Below are 23,963 nucleotides of genomic sequence, written 5' to 3' on the forward strand. Positions count from 1 at the left end.
TGTGGGCTCCTAGTAGTGGAACCAAATTTTCGAAGGCATTTTTTCTCTAGTTGTTGGCAGAAGTCTTCTGTAATTCCATCTTTTAGTGGTTTTATAAATAGAAGAAGCAGCTCAACTATAATTAGCTTTTAGTTCACTGCAGAAGAGATACTGTCTCTCTAGTCACCCACCCTGTTATAACTGTAACATCATGGCTGAATACCAGAAAATGAATATTACATCATCCAAGCATTTCCCAAGCTACAGCCATATCCTGACTTTCTAGAGAGAGGTGATACAATATGATACTGGCCCTTTCATAGCCCAACTTTTCCTGTATTGAGCAGAATAGTCTGTTTTCCGGGTAAATGACCAACATTTCGCAGTTCCTGAAGTTTGGGAGTTCTATGCGTTTTCTCATAAATTATTGCAGAAGGACATTAGCTGTTCTGCTACAAGAGTCTTGAGTTTGCCTTTCCGCGTGAGCTAAGCCTTCCTTCCCACAATCTTGCAATATGTCTGTGAAGTTTGAGGTGATGAAGGAATTTAAAACAGTGTTGTCTTAGTTTTGATAGAACTTAGTTTAACTTTTAACTGCTTATGGTCCGTGTGTGTGGTTTTAGGAAAATAATTTTCCATATGGCTCAATGCCTCTTCCTCCATTCCTTATTTGGTCTACTAACCCTATGTCCAACTTCTACATTCAGATTTCTTATTTAAAACAGTCTGAAGGAGTCTCAGCATTTTTAACCTTTATGTTAAAATTACAATAGTCTGCTTTCCAAAGGAGTGCGGTAAATCATATTTTAGTAACTTCCACAAAGTGGGATTGGTATTAGAAACCTTTTAATTCCTAGGGTGACAGTCCTAGGTAAATTTGATGCAAGTGGCTCACCCTCAGTACTGACATTGGTTTTGTATACTCATAGTGTAACAAACTGGCTTCCTAAAGTAAGTACAAATTGGTGAATTTACTCCGTTTCATTTATGTTCATCTTGGACTGAGAAAAAGTATCTGAGATCTTCTTAGCTTTGATGTTGCCAGTGTCTTTAAATATAGCTTCATTTTGATGCGTTGGCAGTATCTAAAACACATTATCTAGCTGTTATGAGTTCAAAAGGGAAAATAATTTTAATAAGATCTTTGTATTTGTAATCTATCTAATGAGATTAATAAGTCCTTTATCCTTATTATTATAGATGGCTTGCTTATTCAGACTTTAATTACAAGGGAGAGATGAAGGTTTTGGAAGAATGTGATTCACCATCTGAAATTCCTTCAGCAGATGTAAAATCTCTGCGTCCCTTAAAAATGGTGAGGACTTCACAATTCCCTAATTAGTTGTGTGTCTTCCTTTTCCTATTGTTGCTTCCCTGAAGGTTTTGATCTAAATATAACCCTGGAAGCATGTTAGAACCTAAGTTAATCCTTATACATGTAACACTCGTCTCACCCCACGGTGCATTCGCAGTCTTGTAATGGCACAGTGGTCGCCATGGCTTACTGGGCTTCTGCATCTGCCCAAGCAAGACTACATAGCCAAGAGGGAGCACCTGATTCACTAGGACATCTTCCTGGGGAACGGCTGTTGTTGAGTGGAGATCAAATGAGACAGAACGGAAAGGCTCTTAATTGTGTTGTAGCTAACACCAGTCCATTAACTAAAAAAGCTCTTCAGAAGTTGTTTTCTTTTTTTAATGGTTCAGCTAGAGACTGCTGGGCCTGGAAGACGGGGTGATGAGTTTTATTACCCAGTAGTATTCCTGTGACTGCATACTGGACGAAAATCTTGGGAGGTGCAGCTAATTTTTGTTTTGATAGACAGCATGTAGATCTAAATATGAGAGAGATATGGAAGGGTATAACACATAATTCTACTGTATACATAGCAAGCCTACAGAAAGAGAGTTTAAAAGGCACAAAGGAATAGGACATAACAACTGTCTTTTTAGTCGCTCATTGGAGGTAGGTGTCTTACTCCCTCGCAGAACATAATTTGCTAAGATTTCCAGAGAAAATTAATTTACTGTATTTGCTCTTAGACTATAGACATGAATACATCAGCCTATATTTTCTCTCTCTTCTGGTGTTTATAGTTTCTTAGTGTTCCACCATTTGTGCTTAAGGAACTTGAAATATATACAACAAAGCTTTAAAAGTTGATTTTAAGAATTGGTCAATATCAATTAGTTTTTAAACACACAATAAATACTTGCGTTAGATTGCTGATAGACAATGAAGGAATATTTTTAAATTTTTTGCACCCCTACAGGCTTGTCAACACATTGGTTGTGTTTGTAGGTCACATTTATAGTGTCCCTGGCCTTGATGAATTTTCGGAGTATTTAAACTAGTGTTTAATTTGGCCAACACTGAGAATGGTGAATATAATTACAATGACTTCATGCTCTGATAGTATTGTAAAATAAGTGTCAAAGCATAAATTTAAATTTTAATATAAATACCTCCCCCCCCCCTTTTTTTTTTTTAGGGTGGACTAAAGGTACAAATGCCGTTGAATGTCAAGGTAAGCACTAAAGACATGGAGAATAAAATATAAGCCCATTAGAAATATAAAACCTTTATTTAGGATGTTTTGTTTTATGTGATGTTTGATTAAATATTCAGTGTTTGCTGCTGAAGAAAAATGCAGTAATGCTGTTAAGTCCACTTTCTTACTATTGTATAATGAGATATAAAAGTAGTAGTAGTTTGTTTTTTACATATTAGGAAAATCTGAATTTGCTATAAGAGAATTGTAAAGCTTTTACAAAATAATATTAGTTTTCCTGACAGACACATCTGTCATTGTAATGGAAAAGGGATCCAGAGGGATTTTCCTGTTTAACATACCAAGTTTAAAAAAAAAAGAGAGGAGGGGGGAAGAAGAGGGTAGGAACAGGATCTGATCCCAATACAAGAGTCATGAGTGAGACCATGACCCGTCTGTGATATGAGAAGCAGAAAGCTAATCCAGAGTTATTGCTCCTTTTCCCTCCTTTTTCTAGTTCTCCACAAAAATGCTAGTGCTTTAGGTAACTTTTAATTAGACAAATACATGCAAGACTTAGGCATTTTTCTAATAAATATTGCAATAAATATTAATACTATTAATAGCCAACCTGTGTGATTTGACAGATGCGGGATCTAGAGGATGTGTTAACTGCAGTCACTGAAATAAGTTCAGCAAAGAACAGAGAAAGACCTGATGTCTACTTTTGAAGGATTAAGCTCAGTGTGTCTAGTTATGACCAGTTAGGCTTCACTGCAGGTTAATATACACTGCCCAGGCACAGGATTACAGGATACATCACAGTCATACAGCTGCGGAGTGCAATTATGTATGTAGAATGGTGTAACTAAGTATCCCTCTGTGGAAATGCCTGCAAACAACCTGACAAGCCTATCTAAGTCCAAATAGGGTCTCTTCAGCTTCTAGGCCACTCAAGAATCAGGAGGGCTGAGGAGTGCAACCTTGATTTTTCTTCATAGTAGTGGCTTGTTGGAGGTGCGAAAAAAGGTGCCCCCTACATACTGGAGCAGTACACACACACAAAATTCAAATTACTATTGAGGGCATATTCAAGGCATTGTTCAACATCATGTTTTCTAGATTGTAATATATGAGAAAACCCATTTTGGAGGATGGTCCAAAGAGTTTTCAGAAAACATCAGTTCTGTCCCAGCTCTGTTTGGTAGTGAAGAGGAGTTTCAGGAAATTGGGTCAATACGTGTAATTGGTGGAGTGTAAGTATATTTCACTTTTGTATTTATTTACTTTAAAATAGGAAATCATAACTAAATGCTAATAACAGTCACTAAAGGGTGATTAGAATCTCTCACTGGTAAAATATTTTGAAAAGAAAGGCATCTATACTTCTCTTGTCAATTATCTGCCTTGAATAAAACAACTTCTCCATATGACTTATCTTTCTAAGGGATTATAGGAAGGTAAAACTAAGTACGTGAGAGGTGTGAAGTCAGTGTTTACCATTTGGATGCCAGTAAATTAGGCCACTTTGTTCCTTAATAACAGCATCACACAGAGCTTTAATCTATATTGCTTTATACTTCTGATAGTCTCTACTTAATTTACTGAAATCACCTTAGGTAGGAGTGGTCAGTCTTCAATATGACATTTTAATGCTTCTGAAATTTGTGAACTGTTTTATTTCCTTTGACACCTGTTGCACGTTGTCTGGAATTAAGAATGCAGCCTTATTTTCTTTCATTGAGGCCTTGGATAGGTTCAGTGTTACCCTGCCCCTCTATCTGTCATACACATGCACAAAAGGGGCTGTGTAACACGGCCCTTGGGTGGACTGCTCACAAGGTAAGCTTTGTGCCAGTTATTCTAGAGAGCTACCAACACCACATGTTCCTTCAAGCTCTCCCAAGACCCAACAGGATGGGACTGTTTGAAAGCGGGCAGGATGGTTGCTTCTGCCAAAGAGCTTAGCAATAAAATAGTTTTCAGAAACTTTCATTTTTTTTTCTTGGAGGATTTCAATGTTAACACTTGGCTATAAAGATCCAGTAACACACATCCTTTCAGGCTGTTGTCAGAATCTTACAGACACTAAATTAAAAACAAACACAATTGTGGATACTCAAATAATCTATTCATAAATACATTATGTATTAGCTATCTGGGAAGCCTCAAATTACTAAAAATCATCCTTCCTTCTGTTGTGGCAGCTTTTATTTTTAATACTGTGGTAACCTAAACAGCTGAATTAATGTAAACCAAATGGTACTAAAAGTAAAGCTATCCCTGGCTGCCAAATTTCCGTGCCGACAGAATTTGTACAGCAGTTCCAATACTTACAAGGAAGTTTTAATGAAAGAAATGCTTCCAAGAAAGAAAAGAGGAGGAAGCACTGTTTCAAATTAAGATCCGTTAGCGCTTTCAAAGTTGATGTGGAAGTGCCATCTCTTAATCAAGCCTTATCTATTTGTTCAAAGTACTTTTAAAAAGTTTTATTCCCTTGGTGCTAAAATATATTCTACGTGCAATATGTTCTGCGTATTCAATTCACTTGTCTCTTCATATCTATGTTTGTAAATTAGAGCAGGAAGCGATATAAGCGAGTGAAATTTTATTCTGCTGAAATCCATTAATTTTGTCATCGACTCCAGCAAGGGTAGAACCTTGTCATTTAGTAGTACACTGAAGAGAAATCTACTGCTTGATTTTTCTCATTGACAATTGGTGGCTTACAGTGTTTTGGCCACTAAACGCTTACTAGCCTCTGTAGTATCGAATATTGGTATTGGGAATGTGACTGACTGAGAGGAGGTACGTTGAGAAGTGTTACACAAACAAACAGTTGTTGGAGAAAGAATCACATGGCAGGGCTTTGACCCACAAAGAACGCTTCATGGGTGCCTGTTGTGATTTCAAAGAAGCATTGACTTGTTTGTTAGCTGAGTCTGTGATACTCGGTGTTCTTAGGATGTTCTCTTCCCCTTCTGTTTGTTATGGAAAATCACATGTGCGGTTGTTCTGCTTTTAGTTATTTGTCTTTTGTTGTGTGGTTGCTGTAGATGGGTTGCCTATGATAAGGAACGCTACAAAGGCCATCAGTACTTGCTGGAGGAGGGAGATTATGAAGATAGACAGTCATGGGGGGGAACTGACAGCATCCTCCTGTCTTTCCGGTTCCTTCAGGCTGTAAGTATTTTTATTAATTTCACACAAATTATGCAGAGCTCTATACATAAAGAGGAAGGCTATTCTTCATATATGGTACAGCTGTCTTGGTTTTAGTCATTCCATCTTTTGCCCGAGTTCACTCTCATTCTTTTCCCACTTGCTGAAATTTAGACTGCACTGTGTATATTACAAAGCAGAAAGAGGTTCTAAATAGCCTTTGTAAAGTTCATACAAAGACCATGTCATGCTGAATTCCTTGTCTACCTGCCAGATTTTCCAACTTCTGCACTTCAAGCTGTTTGAATCTCTAGAACAGAATTTTCTTAAGTTTAACATGCATAAGTGTACAGTGTAGTTCTTTATTAAAATAAAAATAGCTTTTCAATACAGCAGCTGTTGCAAGCCTTGAAACAGCATTACCCTCTGTCTCTGTGATTTTTGTGCCAGAAAATTTTGGCAGCAAAAATAATCATGGTGAAAAAATCTCTGCCACTAAAATATGTTTAGTAGGGGCAAAGATTAAATAATAATAAAAAGTATGTAACAGAGTCCAGTATTGGAAGCAAAGTTAGACTTTTCAGTGATGGGGAAACATGGGATTAGAGCTTCTTTATAATTTCCTTTGATTTGGGTTTCTTTTTAAATTTGTTTGGGGGTTTGAGGATTTTTTTTTATTATAATAGGAACTCTATAAGCTTTAAATACAACTGCAAAGAATGGCTCCTTTTGAGAATTAGGTTGTTCAGTCTGAGATTATTCAGTGTTGTATACTTGGATTACTCATCTCCTCAACCGAGAAGATGTGGTATTCCTGAGCCAGGAGTTTTATGATGTTTAAAGATCGACATTTCAAGCAAACTCCGTCTCAACAGTCATTCTTTTAAACAAATAAACAAAAAAAGTTAATGTGAACACAAAAAGGCCATACTTAAATTCAGTTTGCACGTTTGATTTTTATGAAAGGCACCTAGGAAAAGCTATGTTTGTAATCAGAATCTATCATATATCTTAAAATAAAGATAGGAGAATAAACTGAATTGAAGAAAAATGTCCTTCTCTAAATAATTTGTTTTCAGTTTTCTGAGAAAAAAGAAAGGCAGGAATTTTCTTATAACTCCTCATTTTGAATGTGCAGAATCCTGTTCAATCACTGAATAGCCTTAGTTTTTCTTTCTTTTCAGGATATACATAGGATACTTGAGTAACTTAAATGGATCTTTTAAATCTTCCCCTTGGCAAAGGACATAATTACAAGCTTAAAATTGTGCACATGCCTCGCAGGGATGACCTTCCACATACATGCATGTATTTAATTTGACGCATGCCTAGAACAGTCAGGATGCTCAAGTCATTAACATTTTAAAAACATGTACCATCCGCATTCATATATCAACATATATCATGCAAATTGGCATATAATTGTGTATCAATATGTGCCTATTGATAATAAAAGTAAGTAATACCTTTCCTCAAATTGTAGCATAACTACAGGCAATGAGCTAGTTGTCAATAAAATGACCAAGGGCACTGGTGACTGCCTCTCTCTGTGCAGTACATAGGTCAGTGTTCAGGCTTGCCATATGTGCCCTTTGTGACTTTGTATATGGTACCTCAGGTCAGAATTTAAAAAACATTTTTAGTACCAAACTCTTGTTTTCAAGGGGACCTGGGCAAAACTAATTCTGAGTGCTTAAGGCCCCTCATCGCACAGCAAACGTACTAGCTCCTTTCTGTAACCTCAGAAATTCTGTCAAGAGGAGTATGGTAAAGTTTGCAATGGTCTCGAACTCAGAGGGGGTGTTCCTAGATACCAGATCTTTATTGCTCTTCCATAAAAATTCTGTTCATCTGTTTTAGTCAGATGAATTCAGGAGTCTCTGTAGGAGATGAAGGATTTTCTGAAATGTACCAGAGTTGTCTTATTCATGTTTAGCTTAGGTAGGCAGTGGAGCTAGGCATTGACTCTGCTCTTTCTACGTACTTACTAGTGTAGTCTCGTGTAGGGGCCAGTGCAGCCAGATTTTTTTCTTTTTCTGCTCAGGCATGACACCAGGTGACCTTGACTGTGTTGGCTTTAAGGCCAGCCCAGACCTGAAAACAATTTAGCCTGGCTCACATGGCATGAAGCTGAAGCTAATGAGCCCTGTGTACCTGAGTCAGCTCCAGGCAGAGCCGAATCAGATGTGTTTGTGCCCTTCTCCCAAAGCAGGGAGCATGGTGCAGAAGCACGTAAATGGCTCTGCAGAGAGCCAGGCTGGGTACAGCATGCCTGTTAGCCTGTGTCAGTACCAGCTCTGTCGACGTGGCTTAGTGCTATGCAAAGCTATTCAGATTTTTCTGCTCCACAACGCTCAACATGACAGGTTCCACCAGAGCTTATTAGCGCTAGGAAAATCCACCCTGTGTTTCTGTATGCATACCAGTGACTGCAGCTAAGCTGAGGCATGAATTTTATTTCCTGACAAATCAGAAAGGTTAGACATTGCATACAAAAGAGGGATTTTTGCAAGTCACCCCTTCCCACCCACTGATGAAGATGTACACGCGTGTCGACATACTGCAAGAGCTTCTAGTTTTTGTCTGTTTTAAATATTTCTGCTGTGAACAGTCACAAGCTCTAATGTGGTTATTCAGAGAGTGTTTTGAAATCAGAGATAGAAAGGACTTGTAGAATTGTATTTTCCAGTGTACTCTGTTCTGTTATCAGCATCTATATTGGACACACTGGAGTCAAACACAGGGCTCATTCCTAAGGATGTACTGTTCTCATAGTTCAGCCTCACTCAGGACCAAGGTACGCAGTCTCTCTCACTCCCTCCACCCTCTGAGGGAATAGGGAGAGATAATAGAAGAAAAAAGGCTTGATGTTTGAGATAAGGACACAGAGAGATCCGTCAGGGGCAAAACACTCGACTTGGGGAAAACTATTTATTTCTTATTAAAACCAAAGCAGGACAATGTGGAAGAGAACAAAACTTCCCCCAACCCCTCCCTCTTCCCAGACTTAACTTCATTTCAATTATCTCTACCTTTTTCCCCCCTGCTGAGCGGCACAGGGTGGGGGAAGAGGGAGTGGGGGTTGTGGTCAGTTCATCACACATCACTTTACGCCGTTCCTTCCTTGTCAGGGGAAGAACTCCTCACATTCCTCCCCTGCTCCAGCGTGGGGTCCATCCCACAGGCTGCAGTCCCTCCGGAACTGCTGCCCCAGCACGGGCCTTCCATGGGCCACAGACTCCTTCAGGCATCCAACTGCCCTGATGTGGAGTCCTCCATGGGCTGCAGGTGGATCTCTGCTCCTCCGTGGGCTGCATGGGGACTGCCTGCCTCGCCATGGGCTGCACCACAGGCTGTTGGGGGAATCTCATCAGGAGCAGCATTACTCATCCGCGTCCTTCTTCACTGACCTTGGCGTCTGCAGCCGTTCCTCTCACAAGAAATTCTTCACAATTGACTCAGGCAGATGCTTCTCAGGTTTTCTTCACATCTCATCTCCTCACTTCTTGTGGCTTGGCCAGGCTGAGTTGGGCCCAGTTGGCCGCCCTGCGGGAGGCCGGAGGGTGAGGCCTGCAAGGCCCACAAGGCGCGCACCTCTCCCTCTGTAGTTCCATTTCTGCTTCTTCACTACTTCTTTCTTTTTTTTTCATTTTTCCCCTTCTTAAATACATTATCGCAGAGGCATTATCAGGGAACATTCTGTCACCAATTGGCTCAGCCCTGGCCAGCGGCGGGTCTGCCATAGACCCAGCCAAGTCCACCGGACAAAGGGGAAACTTCCAGCAGCTTCTCACAGAAGCTGCCACTAAACAAAACCAACACAACTGTATGCTGGTTTTGGGGGACATTTACATTTGCTTCTTTTCTGCAGTGTCAAACGAGACAACTGTGAAGCTGGGGTTTTCCTGTGGCTGTCATGATCAGGAAAATTTTCTGAGTCTTTTTCAGTGGAGCAGAGTATGTTGCCTTTGGAGCTTTCCCACTAATGTTTTCAAGTCTAAAATGATTTGCCTTGGTCTGAAAGTCCGTTTTTAAGTATTTCTCCTGTTGCTTATTGTAAGAGAAGCTATAGTGAAAATTTAGGGAGCAAAAAATTATGGCTGAATTTGAAACATGTTTTAAATGTGGTTACAATTGTAAATATATTTCAGTATTTTAAATTTAGTCAAAGAAATAATGTGCAGTTTTTATCTAAATGGGTTTTCAGGAACTCTTACCAGGTCCTTGCTTTAGGACTATTAAGGGTAGCTGTTTTTCAATTACACTAAAACTGAACTAGTTTGTTTGGTTTGGTTTGGTTTTGGTTTTGCTGTTTGAGTTGTTTGTTTGTTTGTTTGTTTTAATCTAAAAAGTAGTCTGAAGCGGCAGTTGTTCATGACAGTTTTACCAGACCTGGCACTTTAATTTCTAGTATATACCTGAAGTAGTTACAACTTTTAAAATAAATTAAAGGAGATGGATAACAGTAGGAAAAACAGTTTTACTACTGAATTTGTTCCATCACTTTTTAGTGTCCTGTAAACAACGCAGAGAGGTCAAGCCACATCAAATGTTCATTCTAAAACTGGTTTTCATTACTCATTATGATTGAATCCTGTACAAAGACATGGTGCCCTGTAAAGAGCCTGTTTGGTCAGGTTCGCCTGACCGAATGAATCTGGCTGCGTGCTTGGCCTGGCCTTAATTTCTAAGTGGGTTTTGATTGTTGTAAGTCTTTGTTTTCTCAGTGTAGCCTTCAGCATCCTGCTCTCTGGGTGGCAGCTTTTAAGTGCTACAGCATCAAGTGTTTAGTACATTAATTCCTGTGATGGTGTCCTCATATGTTTGTGATTCTGCATTGACTCCTGTATTTGCTTGATAGCCTTTTCTCTTGCTTGCACGACTTACTTATTTTTAATTTATTGTAATGTTACTGAATGTTTCAGAAACACTGAAATTAAATTGAGGTCATGCTTTTTGTTAAAAGTTAAAGGAAGAAAGTGAATGGATTATTGTTTTCCATTTCCCCAAGCAGTGACTGAACTGTATGCTTTAATTTGTAAGTGGTTAAAAAGTTGGAGATTTGAAACCCGAATTCAAATAATTTGAAGCTGTGTGAGTAATCTTGTCAAGCAACTATGCTAGCTGAAAGCATGAAGCCATGTCACACAGCTATATAAGACAGAACATGACAGTGCCACACAGAATTTATTTCATAGCTATAGTGATTGTGATATACACAATGGATGTATCCAAAAACAACAGACTTCTTGTTCTGTGGAAAGGTGATCTTTGCCCAGTCTTTTCCTGTCCATGATTATTGCCTTGTCGCTGAGAAGGGATGAGGAAGTAGAACTTGTAGTAGAAGACTATAGTAATTGTAGTGATTTGTGAAGTAGTCATTTGTGAAGCTGTTGGAGAATCAGTACTAAATCCTCAACCCTTCTTTTCCTCACACAGGCGTCTTTGCACTCTCAGTCATCCTTGTAGAGAAAAGGATGGTGCTAAGAGGCAGCAGGTTCTTCCTGTCTTCAGTGGAAACCACTGAAGTCCATATCAAATCACCAGACTTCCAACTAGGAAGATCCATACAGAGGACTTAAGCCCCTTCACTGCTTTATAAAACATGATCTTTCATGCTACAACTCTTTTCCAAAATGTCTTATGTTGTGGCGTGTCACTGAGCTGTGTTAACCTGTCTTCTAACTCCTGTGCTGCTTCTCAGGATTTCATAGAGTCATCAGTGGCACTTTTTCAATCTGATGATGAAGATGGGAAAGCATTTGACATCGTCAGTGAAGAAGTTCCTGATTTGGAGCTGGCTGGATTTGGCCCAGAGACGAGATCGATTCTTGTGAGAAGTGGAGTGTAAGTGTACTGAAATATATGGATGGAAGTATTAAGTATTTTTGTGCACAGTGGGTTTAGGTACATCTTTTGACAGAATATATTTCACATGGTACAGGTGGTAAGCATTTGGGGAAGAACAATGTTTCTTTCAGTTTCCTTGGGAAATTGAAGAAAAAAAAAAATCTGTTAAGTGAGACTAAAAACTTCAAAGCTGGGACACGTAGCAGTAGTGGGGATTTGAACTGCTTACATAGAGGCTGGATATCAGTGTCTTATGAGGATGATATACAAACATGAAAGGCTGGGACTCAGTTTGGAGAAAAGCTGTGTTGTGGTTTAACCCTAGTCACCACACAGTTTCTCATTCCCACTCCCCAATGGGATGAGGGAGAAAATTGGGAAGAAAGGAAAACGCATGGGTTGAGATGAAGACGGTTTATTAGAGTAGCAAAGGAAAATTACAATAATAACAGAATATAAGGATACTAAACTATACAAAATGAATAATGCACAATTTCTTACCACCCGGTGTCCCACTGACTGATAGAGCCCATCCTGAGCAGCAACCACAGAAACAAAACCAAGCAGCAAGCAAAGGAAGGAGAGGGAGCGATGCCTCTTCCCAGGCAGCCCTGCTTATATTCTGAGCATGACGTTTATGGCATGGCATACTGTCTTTGACCAGTTTGGGTCAATCATTCTGGCTGTATCCTTCCCAGCTTCCTGCACCTGCACATTAGCAAGACCTGGAAAGCTGGACAGTGTCCTTGGTCTCGTGAGCAACAACTCATAATATCAGTGTTTTTATGAACATTCTTCACATACAAAATCCAAAACACACCAGCTATTGGGAGGGAAATTAACTCCATCCCTGCCAAAACCAAGATAAACATGGCTGAGGAGGGATACAAATGAAATCTGCAAAATTCTGAAGGTGGTAAACAAGCTTAATGCAGCAGCATTCATAGTATCCTGCATGACAACGATTGGAGGATTCTTTACAGAGCAAACTGAAGATTGCTTTAAAACATTAGAGGTGGGGAGCAAAAAGCCTTTCTTACACTAGAGGCAGTGAATTTCTGGAACTTGCTACTGAAGTAGCAGATAGCAGGAGGTTTAAAAAAGTATTAGACAAATTAACAACAAATAGATTCAAATATGGGTGCTAAAAGGACTAGGAAAGGAGATGCCCTCTAATACTCGTACTAGAACAGTCCCAGGTGCTAGGAGACTAAGAGAGGAATGCACCATGAAAAGCAGCCAGGTTAGCAGCACCTCTAACTAGTCTCCATCTACTTCTGCCACTACCAAAGAGCATGTGTGCAGGGCTAGAGGCACCCTCGGTCTCACATAGTTGGAGATTTCTTTCTGCTTAAATCACAACAGGGAAAGCAGGGTGGGAGAAGCTTGAACTGCCAACTATTGCAATCTTTTGCGTTATCTCATCCTACCAAGACTTCCTCGTTTGTTTCGTTTCTTCTTGTACCATTTTTCTCAAATCCAACTGGAAAAGTTGGGAAAAAGCCCTGTCTTGGGGGATGCTGAACAGGTAAAGGTTCAGCTGAGAGAGATTAAAAAAATTGTCAGTTCAGTGCCGTTTGTCTTTCCTCTGGGTTTCTAAGCAAGGCATCATCTCATGCTGAACGTATATGTGATAGAAAGGCAGAGACCCAAAGTTGTATGTTTGTCAAAGTAGTGTTTGCAACATAAAAGCAGAAAATCAAGTGTGACAGGTTTGCACCTCTCATTGGGTTTGATGTTAAACCATCTGTCAGATGGACGTATCAAGAAAACTAACTCCAAAGAGAATTGTTCTATTTAACTCGTTAGTATGTTCATCAAACTACAGAAAAATGTGATATTTTCAGTTTAATTTTTGTGTTGTTCTCCAGGTGGGTCGCATATCAGCAGAAATATTTCTGTGGAGAGCAATATGTACTGGAGAAAGGAAAATATAAATGTTTCTTTGACTGGGGAGGATCTAGTAAAATCATCCTGTCAATTCGACCTATTAAGCTGGTGAGTTACCAGAACTTAAGGGGAAAACTGAAAAGAAATTAGATCTTTGGAGATCAGAGCGTACAATAATGTTGTTATGTGGGCTATGCTGTTTAATCAATTTGTCTGTTTACTTGGAAACAAGTTAAAGACCCTTGTGGATGACATATAATGAATCTGCTCAGGATGGAGGCTGAAATGGATACTCTATCTGTTGAGAAAATTGTCAGGGAAACTTCATAAGAAGCACTTCCCTTTGGTAGGCTACATTCATGGAAAGAATAACTTGGCTTGGAAAGATTAATTTGCCTTAAAGCGTAGTAATTTATAATGCCTAATTGATAATGGATAAAAAATACTTGAGAATTTATCTGGTCTATATTATTGTTGAACAATAGAGGTCTGGTTTTTTTTAGTTCTCCCCTGTTTTTATGCTAAACTGTTTGTAATACATATAGTGAATGAAGACAGGAAATGTTCTTAGTCCATGATTAAAACCAAGGTAGTGCAACTTGTCCAAATAGCTTAGTGTCAGAACTGTCAAAACCTTAATGCAAAACAAAGACAATCCTCAGTAATGAGTATATAATAAATGATACTGCTGCACTGAAAATAGGAAAGGAACAAACATTTAACTTTATTTTGAAGAGCATATGTTGAAAGAGGTGTCCCACTCTTCTCTTGTTTTTAATTCTGTCTTTTTTTCAACAAATAGACTCAAAAATAAATACAGAGGTATTTACATGAGCTTTAATCCACATTATATGAACTAATTAATGCTGATGCAAGTTCTGTGTGGAAAGGGACTGAACGGTCAGGCAGGCAGTCATGAGCTTACAGGCAGCTGATGGCAGAGGCTGGGGAAGAGAATTGTGCCAAGAGCACGGGAAGTGTGTTTTTCTCTGCTCTTCAGTTTGTAATAAACAAATTTCAGAAACTTGACATGTCTTCCAGGAAATTAATTGTAATTAATTGTAATTAATTTTATTTATTTATATGCATGTATATATATTTATTGTTGCAGGAACCGCTTGGAATTAATGAGCCTCCACATTTGGTATGTTGACATTATATAACATTCTCTAGTACTAAACTACATTTAATAATTAAATACAGGTAATGTTAAATGTCTTGTTTTGTTACTTCAGATGATATCTCATTACTATCTCTATACAGCAGAGCATTGATGGAGGAAACTAGCAGAGGTATAATGGTTGAGTTTGTGAATGTTCTACTTTTTGCTTTATTCCAAATCACACCTTTTAGTATTCTGTCCTCAAAAATGCAAGTGGTTCAGTAGGTTTTGGGTGACTGTGGGTTATTTTTCTCTTCTTTCCTTCCTGTTTCTGGAAACTCACTGTCACGTGCATTCATCCTTCTCTTTGTGGCATGTATTCTTTCCATTTTTTTTTGCATTATATCTGGTTTGTCACTATCTTGTTCACATATGAAGTGAAGAACAAAATATAAACTGCAGTAAATTGAACTGCACTCTTCAAACTTGCAGATGCCTCAACAGAGGAAGTTGAGTTTTTTAGTCTTGAGTGCTGGTAGCTCTGCTTTTCATAGACTCCCAGTCACGTATAGTCACTCCTGTAGCAGTAGGCACCACTTGCTCCACACTTCCCTTTTCCGTACAGTAACATATGACCAACTGAACACATCCTGATTGTAACAAATCTATGATAAATCTCTTCTATAATACATTCTAACTATTTCCCTGAAAATCAGGTCTGACTTGGTGACAACTTCTAAAGAGAAAGTGGTCCCTATAATTCAGTTTCAGTCTCAAGAACAAGAAAAGCTTCTTTAGGTACATCAAGGGTAAAAGGAAGACGAGGGAGAATATGGACCCTCTCTGGAAGGAAACAGGAGACCTGGTTACCCGGGACACGGAGAAGGCTGAGGTACTCAACGACTTTTTTGCCTTGGTCTTAGCCAGTGAGGGCTCTAGCCACATCACCCAAGCCACAGAAGGCAGAAGCAAGGACTGGGAGAATGAAGAACTGCCCTCAGTAGCAGAAGAGCAGGTTCAGGACCATCTAAGAAACCTGAAAGTGCAGAAGTCCGTGGGACCTGATGAGATGCATCGTAGGTCCTGAGGGAACTGACAGATGCCAAGGCACTGTCCATCATATTTGATAAGTCATGGCAGTCTGGTGAGGTTTCCATTGGCTGGAAAAGGGGAAACATAGCCACTATTTTTAAAAAGGGAAACAAGAAAGACTTGGGGAACTATAGTCTCGCCTCTGTGCCTGGCAAGATCGTGGAGCAAATTCTCCTGGAAACCGTGCTAGAGCACATGGAAAATAACGAGGTGATTGGTGACAGCCAACACGGCTTCACTAAAGGCAAATCATGCCCAACCAATTTGATGGCCTTCTATGACTGGGTTATAGCATTTGTGAACAAGGGAGAGCAACTGATGTCATGTACCTGGACTTGTGCAAAGCATTTGACACTGTCCAGCACAACATCCTTGTCTCTAAACTGGAGTAGTCAGTGGCGTGATCTCCAAGTGGAGACTGGTGACAAGTGGCATTCCTCAAGGGTTGGTATTGGGACTGGCCCTGTTCAACATCTTTGTCGGTGACATGGACAGTGGGACAGAGTGCACCCTCAGCAAGTTCAGCAACAACACCAAACTGCAGTGCTGTCAACACACCGGAGGGGAGGGATGCCATCCAGAGAGACCTTGACAGGCTGGAGAGGTGGGCCCATGCAAACGTAATGAAGTTCAGCCAGGCCAAATGCAAGGTCCTGCATGTGGGTTGTGGCAATCCCAGGCACAAATACAGGCTGGGCAAAAAGTAGATCGAGACCAGCCCTGAGGAGGACTTGGGAGTGATGGTGGATGAGAAGCTGGACGTGAGCAGCCCTGACATTTTTTCAGACAAAAGAGACTTTGGAACTCAATGGTTCTGTTTCATTAAGTATTTTGTCATTTGGACACAGTTTTACTCTTTCTTACTTGGATGGATATAATAGCCATGAGCGCATGGGAAGTACATACATTGTGTTACTTAGCAGGTTGACCACACCCTTCTTTTTCTCCAAGTATTCTAGTTCTACTATTTCATTATTAACCCAGGACTACAGGAAATCTTTCCTGTCTGAAGACATAATTGGTGTATTATTTTAGTCTTAAACACTGATTTCCTGCCAGAGCTATTCATATGGCAGTTTGCAGCCAAGTCCAGAGACCTGCAAGTATGTTCACAGTAAGGCCTGGGTAAATGATAAAATAAACCGACTCACAGGAAACCAGTGGGATCCAAACAGCTGAAGATCATTTTTTCTCCATCTTCAAATCTTCTGTTTTGTCAGGATCTCCCAAAAACTGGTCTTTGACTGCTTTATTCCAGTTGTGCAGACCTTTAAGATCAATTGAAACCTTTGAAGTTTCAATAAATTGTGCTTTGCAGTCTTTTTATTTCACATAATACGTGGAAAAAAAAACCTCTGTGTGTGTATATGCACATGTACCTTTAAACGGACATGTACTAGATTGTGGTTTGCCTTTGGTGTTCTCTAATAGCAGTCTTAACACCATTTGTAAAAAATAGTGTCCTGACTTATCACAATCCTGGTTTTCATAGGATTCTGCTCTAAAGCTGGGGAAGAAAGAACATCATTCATATCGCTACAGTTCTTTTAGGAGGGGAAATATTTTGAGTAATTTTTTATGGGAAAACATTTAATCACTTAGGACAGTCTTTTGGATAAATGTGAAGAATTTCCCATTCAGAGTAAAATAAAAAGTTTCCATGTATGCAACAGTCTCTTAGTTTGGAACTTCAAAGCATGGTGCACATGAGCTGGCAAATCCTTAAGCATCCTAATGTTTGACCCTTGTGTAAGCCACATACCAGTTATTTTGAATTATTACACATTCTCCCACCCTTAATAAACATATATCTGAGCTAAGGGAAGTGTACAAGAGCATGTCTCATTTTCACTTCTGTTTGGTTGCTCATCATAAACTGAAAAGCAACTATATTTTCTTAAATCTCTCAGTAGCTCCCCTGACCTTTCCCTCCTGCCAGGCTCACAAATAAGCAAAGTACATATAATGTGAGAATATCTGAAATCACCAACTCTAAAAAGCCATTGATTTTATTTATTAAATATAAAACTTGGGTTTTCCGCACAAGAACAATGTCTCTTTCAATAGCAGCTAACTTGTACAGATGATTTAGGAAGCAGAGATAATTGCTGTGATAACTTGTATTTGTATTTTAACATGCTGTCAGTTGACTTTTTAGGAAGCAAAACCTCGTACAGTAAAGTCAGACCCTGACAAAGTAGAGATGGCTGCGATGTGAGACTAATTGCAGCTATGCAGTGTTTTCACTGAAGAATCAGTACTTCACCCCAGCTTTTGTCAAATTAAGACCATCGTTCATTATTAGTTATATTCTGTATAAAAATGAGTTGTAGATCTTTTTTAAAAACCTTGCATAGCATCTGGTCTATGAAAGAAAGACAGTGTGTGTATATATATATTCTTTTATAAGGAGCTTTGAGATAAGTGGGTAGCAAATACTATGTAATTACAGCTTAAACAGATACTCTGTGACATAGCAGTGCAATTATAGTTACAGAAAAATCAGTTGCACTTCGTTCATTATATTGTAGCTGATTTGTGTTCTCCAATTTGCAGTTACAGTGTGGTAGGCCAGGTTAAGTCTTTCTTGTTCTTTCTAACAGGAAACGTATTCATTTCTTTTAAAAACATCGACTGAGCTTTTCCATAATGTCATTTGCTGATACTTGTGTTTGGCCTTCTCGCTCTGTACTGGCAAAAGCATTTGATTTCTTTTCTTTGGCAGGAAGCTATGCCAAATTGGGGCATGGAGGGGGAAGTAGCTCTTGCAACAGCCATCGTGTTTTTCTTCCATTACAGAATATGAGCTGTTCTCTTGATACGGTTAAGTTTTTCATTCTTTTCCAGCCTCTCTTTCTGGCTTTAAAGTGAAATTCACCTCAGTTACACAGTGGCAGCCCAAGGGTATAGAATTCTAGGCGACTTTGCTATAGGTCGTAGGCTATATCATACTACTTTTTTTTTTCCCTTTTTTTTTTTTCTTTCACTGCAATGCTTTCAACCTTACTGCTTTTTCAGGATTAATTCATATGTTACTGGTGGGGTGTGGGTCAATGTGGCTTGAAATTCTTCACCTTGTAAAAACAGCTTAGCTGAACTTCTAAGTTCATGGTGTATCTACCAGGCTGTACCCAGTTCCCCCAGAAATTCTCCTGCCAGTTCTTAAATGAGAAACTACCTGTGATCACTGTGGTCACAGGTGATTTCATAGAATCGTTAAAGTTGGAAGGAACCTTCAAAGGTCACCTAGTCCAACCCCCCTGCAAGGAGCAGGGACATTTCCAACCAGATCAGGTTGCTCAGAGCCCCGTCCAACCTGGCCTTGAATGTTTCCAGGGATGGAGCATTCATCACCTCTCTGGGCAACCTGTTCCGGTGTTCTACCACCCTCAGTGTAAAAAAAAAATTTCCTGATGTCTAATCTGAATCTTCCTCCCTCTATTTTAAAACCACTACCCCTCATACTAGCACAACAGGCCCTGCTAAAGTGTTTCTCCCCATCTTTCCTGTAGGCCCCCTTTAGGTACTGGAAGGCCACTGTAAGGTCTCCCCAGAGCCTCCTCTTCTCCAGCCTGAAAAGCCCCAACTCTCTCAGCCTGTCTTCATAGGAGAGGTGCTCCAGCCCTCAAGGCACTTTTCAACAGATGCTTCCCCATCCTGTTTTGAACACTCGATTGCTGAGCTGTAGCACGACTTAGCTGCAGTTCAGGGATACTTTGGATGGAAGATAACATCCTTCAGTCCTAGCCTTGTCTTTTTCTCTGGGCCCTCCCCTGCTGCACTTGAACTTATGCTTGGTGCTACTGCCTTAGCATCACTGGGAAGCACCCTGTACTATATCATCCAGAGATGATAAAATATTAATCTTTCTAAAAATAGAGCAGCTGTAGAAATGTAAAGGATTCCTTAAATGATAATTAATTTTTTTATTGTATGTTTGTGGATTGAAGGAATACTTCTCTAAAAGCACAGCTATCTCTGTTTACATTAATGACAACGCGTTCATTTTCCTTTTAGTCATTGGTTTTGTTTTGTTTTGTTCTTGTAGCTCAAAGCTTTCAGTAATACACATTTCCAAGGAGCATGCATAGATTTCACAGCAGAAGTTTCTGATTTTACATCATTCATACCATGTTCTTTTAAGGTTCTTCGGGGATGGTAAGTCTGTTGTTTTACATGCCAGCATTTTAAGTAATATGAAATTTTTTTTTAACACTACTGAATTTCAGACAGCTGAAATTGCCTAGCACATGCCCATCGTATTCCATCATGTCTTAGATCCTTTGTTTTGCAGTGCATCTCAGTAACTGTCATCCTGTCATTGGTTTGGGTAGCATGCATTTTGCTTTCCCTGTGAGAAGCTTGCACAGTTACTGAGATTCTTTTTTTAACTCCAGTTAGAATTTATCCCAGATTTTGAGAAGTTGGTACAGTAGAAGTGTCCTGCATTCCACTTGTGTTGTTTGACTCTGGAACTGAGATTTCTGTACCACATGATTTGATTTTACCACTTAGTTGCTTTGTCACATTGCATTTCAAGTCACCTTACTTTTAAGCTTAACAAGAACAAACAAATTTTTTATCCTTGTTTCCTTAGCAAATACTAAATCTTGAAAAAAACTTAATAAGCAGCTAAAGCAGTTTATCTTTTTTGTTATATTATTCTTGCAGTTGGCTCCTGTATTACCAAGGGGAAATTTCTGACAATCACTGTGTGCTAGAAGAAGGCCTCTACGTTGACCTCAATTCCTGTGGCTGCCCAACTGCTACAATCAAATCCCTCAAGCCTGTTCAATATGTAAGGACTTTACTGAAAAAAAAAACAAAACCCAAAATTTTCTGGAACTCTTTGCCTAGTCAGATGTCTGAAGCAAGTGCTTGCACTAAACAAACTCCCACTCAGGGAAAAGAAAGAAGTTTGTTTTCTTGGCTTATGGGATTTTTTCTGGGGTAGGAACAAGCCAGGCTGCGTGCGTGCATGCATGCACGTGGTCACTTGTAGGCACACGCTATTGGGTGTTCTGGGTTCCAAGTTGCTCTCTTTTGTACAAGTTGCATTGGTTGGGATTTTTCTCACTGCAAGCTTAGTACAGAGCAGTACTTAGTACGCAGTGAGACATTTTGCCATGCCATCTAAGCATAGGGGGTTTCTTTTATTAGGCCTACAGCCAAGGCTCAGTCTTAAAGCAAAGTACACACAGCAGACATGAAAATAGAAATTACGAGGTAACATATATTTCATAGAATCATAGAATGGTTAGAGTTGGAAGGGACCTTCAAAGGTCATCTAGTCCAACCCCCCTGCAAGGAGCAGGGACATCCCCAACCAGATCAGGTTGCTCAGAGCCTCATCCAACCTGGCCTTGAATGTTTCCAAGGATGGGGCATCCACCACCTCTCTGGGCAACCTGTTCCGATGTTCTATAACTCGCGTCATAAAAATTTTTTTCCTAATATCCAATCTAAATCTACCCCCCTCTATTTTGAAACCATTACCCCTCGTCCTATCACATCAGGCCCTGCTGAACAGCCTCTCCCCATCTTTCTTATAGGCCCCCTTGCGGTACTGGAAGACTACTAAAAGGTCTCCCCAGAGCCTCTTCTTCTCCAGGCTGAACAGCTTCTCTCAGCCTGTCCTCATAGGAAAGGTGCTCCAGCACTTTTATCATCTTTGTGGCCCTCCTCTGGACCTTCTCCAGCTGGTCCATGTCCTTCTTGTGTTGGGGGCTCCAAAACTGGACACAGTATACTCCAGGTGGGGTCTTATCAGGGCAGAGTAGAGGGGGAGAATCACTTCCCTCGACCTGCTGGCCACGCTTCTCTTGATGCAGCCCAGGATGCGGTTGGCCTTCTGGGCCGCAAGGGCGCATTGCCAGCTGATGTTGAGCTTCTCGTCCACCATCACTCCCAAGTCCTTCTCCTCAGGGCTGCTCTCAATCCATTCTCCACCCAGCCTGTATTTGTGCCTGGGATTGCCATGACCCAGGTGCAGGACCTTGCACTTGGCCTGATTTAACTTCGTGAGGGTTGCATGGGCCCACCTCTCCAGCCTGTCAGGGCCCCTCTGGATGGCATCCCTCCCTTCCAGCGTGTCGACGGCACCACACAGCTTGGTGTCGTCAGCAAACTTGCTGAGGGTGCACTCTATACCGCTGTCCATGTTGCCGACAAAGATGTTGAACAGGGCCGGGCCCAGCACGGACCCCTGAGGGACACCACTTGTGACCGGTCTCCACTTGGACATCGAGCCATTGGCCACCACTCTCTGAGTTTGGCCATCCAGTCAACTCCTTATCCACCGAGTGGTCCATCCATCAAACCAATGCCTCTCTAGTTTAGAGAGAAGGATGTCGTGCGGGATAGTGTCAAAAGCTTTGCACAAGTCCAGATGATATCCGTTGCTCGTCCCTTGTCTACCGATGCTGTCACCCCATCATAGAAGGCCACCAAATTGGTCAGGCACGATCTGCCCTTGGTGAAGCCATGTTGGCTGTCACCGACCGCCTCCTTGCTCTCCATGTGCCTTAGCATGGTTTCCAGGAGAATCTGCTCCATGACCTTGTCAGGCACAGAGGTGGGGCTGACCGGCCTGTAGTTGCCTGCATCCTCCTTGTTCCCCTTTTTAAAAATGGGGGTTATGTTCCCTCTCTTCCAGTCATCGGGGACCTCACCAGACCGCTACGACTTCTTAAATACGATGGCCAGTGGCTTGGCAACTTCGTCCGCCAGTTCCCTCAGGACCCACGGATGGATCTCATCAGGTCCCATGGACTTGTGCACTATATTTGCCATACTGCTGTTTAATTTACTAATTGTTTTACAGAAATATAAAAAAGGTTATCACCTCCTAATGGCATCTCAAATTATGGGTCAGTAAAGTGGTATAATGTACCATGCGTGTGGCCTGTGGGCTGTGTATGACACATCAGAGAGTCCAGTCCAAAGCTCGTGTGGCCATCGTCTCTCTTGGTGACTTCTGAGATACAGGACAAGTAGTTACTACATATACATGTAGTCTTCATGTGACTTTCAAGTCACATTGTTTGTCCTACCCAAGAGCACAACTTGCAGTTGAGTGACCTGTTGTAGCAGTAAAGTGAGATGCTAGGTCCTCTGTGGCCAGGAGATTGGACGGGAGTGCATTGTGCTATCCAGTACAAGACAGATACAGCCTTCTGTACATCTTACTGTAATTCTGCACGCGGGATGTATGCCTTTGGAGTCCTGCTGTCATGTCTGTGCCTTTGTCCCATATGTCGTTATGCTCCTATGCAAGAGCGTCAGAGATAAGCTAGCCGTAACACTGTTGGTAAAAGAGAAGCATGTGTCTGCTCTGCCTGTTCCTCTCTAGCACTGACAAACTTCTCCAAAACTCTTCCCCCTTTCCCGATCACAGAACACAAACTCGGTCTGTGTGATGTGCTCTTCGATGTTAACTCTTACGAAACTACACTTTAAAGATTACTCAATTCATTTTTCCATTTGTGAAGAGACTTTTAAAAAACAAACAAATAAACAAAACCCAAACACCAAAAGCCGTGGGCATGGTGGGAGGGATGTACAGCTTGAGCTTTGAGAGCTGGTCTTTTTGCCAGGTTACGTAGATACAGTCACTTCAGTGGAGCTATGGCTTCCCACCTGCTGAGAGCCTGGTTTTCAGATTAAAGATCTCCTTTTTATGTTAGGCTTTTGAATTCTGCTCTGCTAAATCAGAGTGAAGTTTTGACATGAAATGGTAGGTCTCATCGAAATCCTCTAGCCTGTAATCTCACAGGGAAGTAACTATGCATTTTGGCATAGTAGGAAGCTACTGGCAGCTGTTGATTACCAAGGGCCAAGCCCTGGGAGAAGTGTGTTTGGCAGGCTGCGTGTGGGAAGCTTACACACATCTGTACGTGCCTTGCACCTCTTAGTTCAGTTCCTCTCTTGCAAATGGGAGCCCTTGTATTTCACGAAATCAAGGCACTAAACAGCATAAAATGCTACTGAACCACACCTGTTTCACAAATAGAAATGCCCTCATCGGCCCCAGCACATTGTGCGTGCTAATCGCACAGGACAGCGCTCAGGGGCATTGTGTGGTACAGACGTGATGTTGAGCACGCAGCAGTAAGTTTGGTCAGTGGTCAGAAACAGCCGTAGTTAATTCTGTGCATTGTCCACAATGCGCTGTTCTTGGAAGAGAGCCCTTTTTATTACAAGATATTTTTGTTAGCTCATTCAAGAGAGCAGCAAGCGTATTCCCAAGTGGGATTTTTTTATAGCTTTATTCAATTCAGCTGTGGCATTGAGAACCCTTTCCATTGTTCAGCTCTAAATACCAGCCCAATTTCACACCTAGGCTCACGTGTAAGAGGGAGAATGTTTAACCCTGACACGAAGCCCCTGTTCTCCGT

At 40.8% G+C, this 23,963-nt stretch overlaps 1 protein-coding gene across 2 annotated transcripts in view; it reads left to right on the forward strand.

The window, feature by feature from the left end:
• CRYBG3 (crystallin beta-gamma domain containing 3) overlaps positions 1-23,963 on the forward strand; it is a 95,986-nt gene that overhangs the window by 56,089 nt on the left and 15,934 nt on the right. The window contains exons 9-17 of one of the 2 annotated variants that reach the window (XM_086763150.1): positions 1,180-1,294; positions 2,472-2,507; positions 3,594-3,727; positions 5,528-5,654; positions 11,338-11,480; positions 13,355-13,481; positions 14,485-14,517; positions 19,616-19,725; positions 20,239-20,365. In XM_086763150.1, coding sequence (XP_086619276.1) covers positions 1,180-1,294; positions 2,472-2,507; positions 3,594-3,727; positions 5,528-5,654; positions 11,338-11,480; positions 13,355-13,481; positions 14,485-14,517; positions 19,616-19,725; positions 20,239-20,365 — 952 coding nt within the window. Of the gene's footprint in view, positions 1-1,179; positions 1,295-2,471; positions 2,508-3,593; positions 3,728-5,527; positions 5,655-11,337; positions 11,481-13,354; positions 13,482-14,484; positions 14,518-19,615; positions 19,726-20,238; positions 20,366-23,963 lie in introns of those variants that run through there. The other variant, XR_015260659.1, reaches the window with a different exon arrangement.

Source organism: Chlamydotis macqueenii, chromosome 1, assembly GCF_036417535.1.
Source record: "Chlamydotis macqueenii isolate bChlMac1 chromosome 1, bChlMac1.mat, whole genome shotgun sequence".
NCBI lineage: Eukaryota > Metazoa > Chordata > Aves > Otidiformes > Otididae > Chlamydotis > Chlamydotis macqueenii.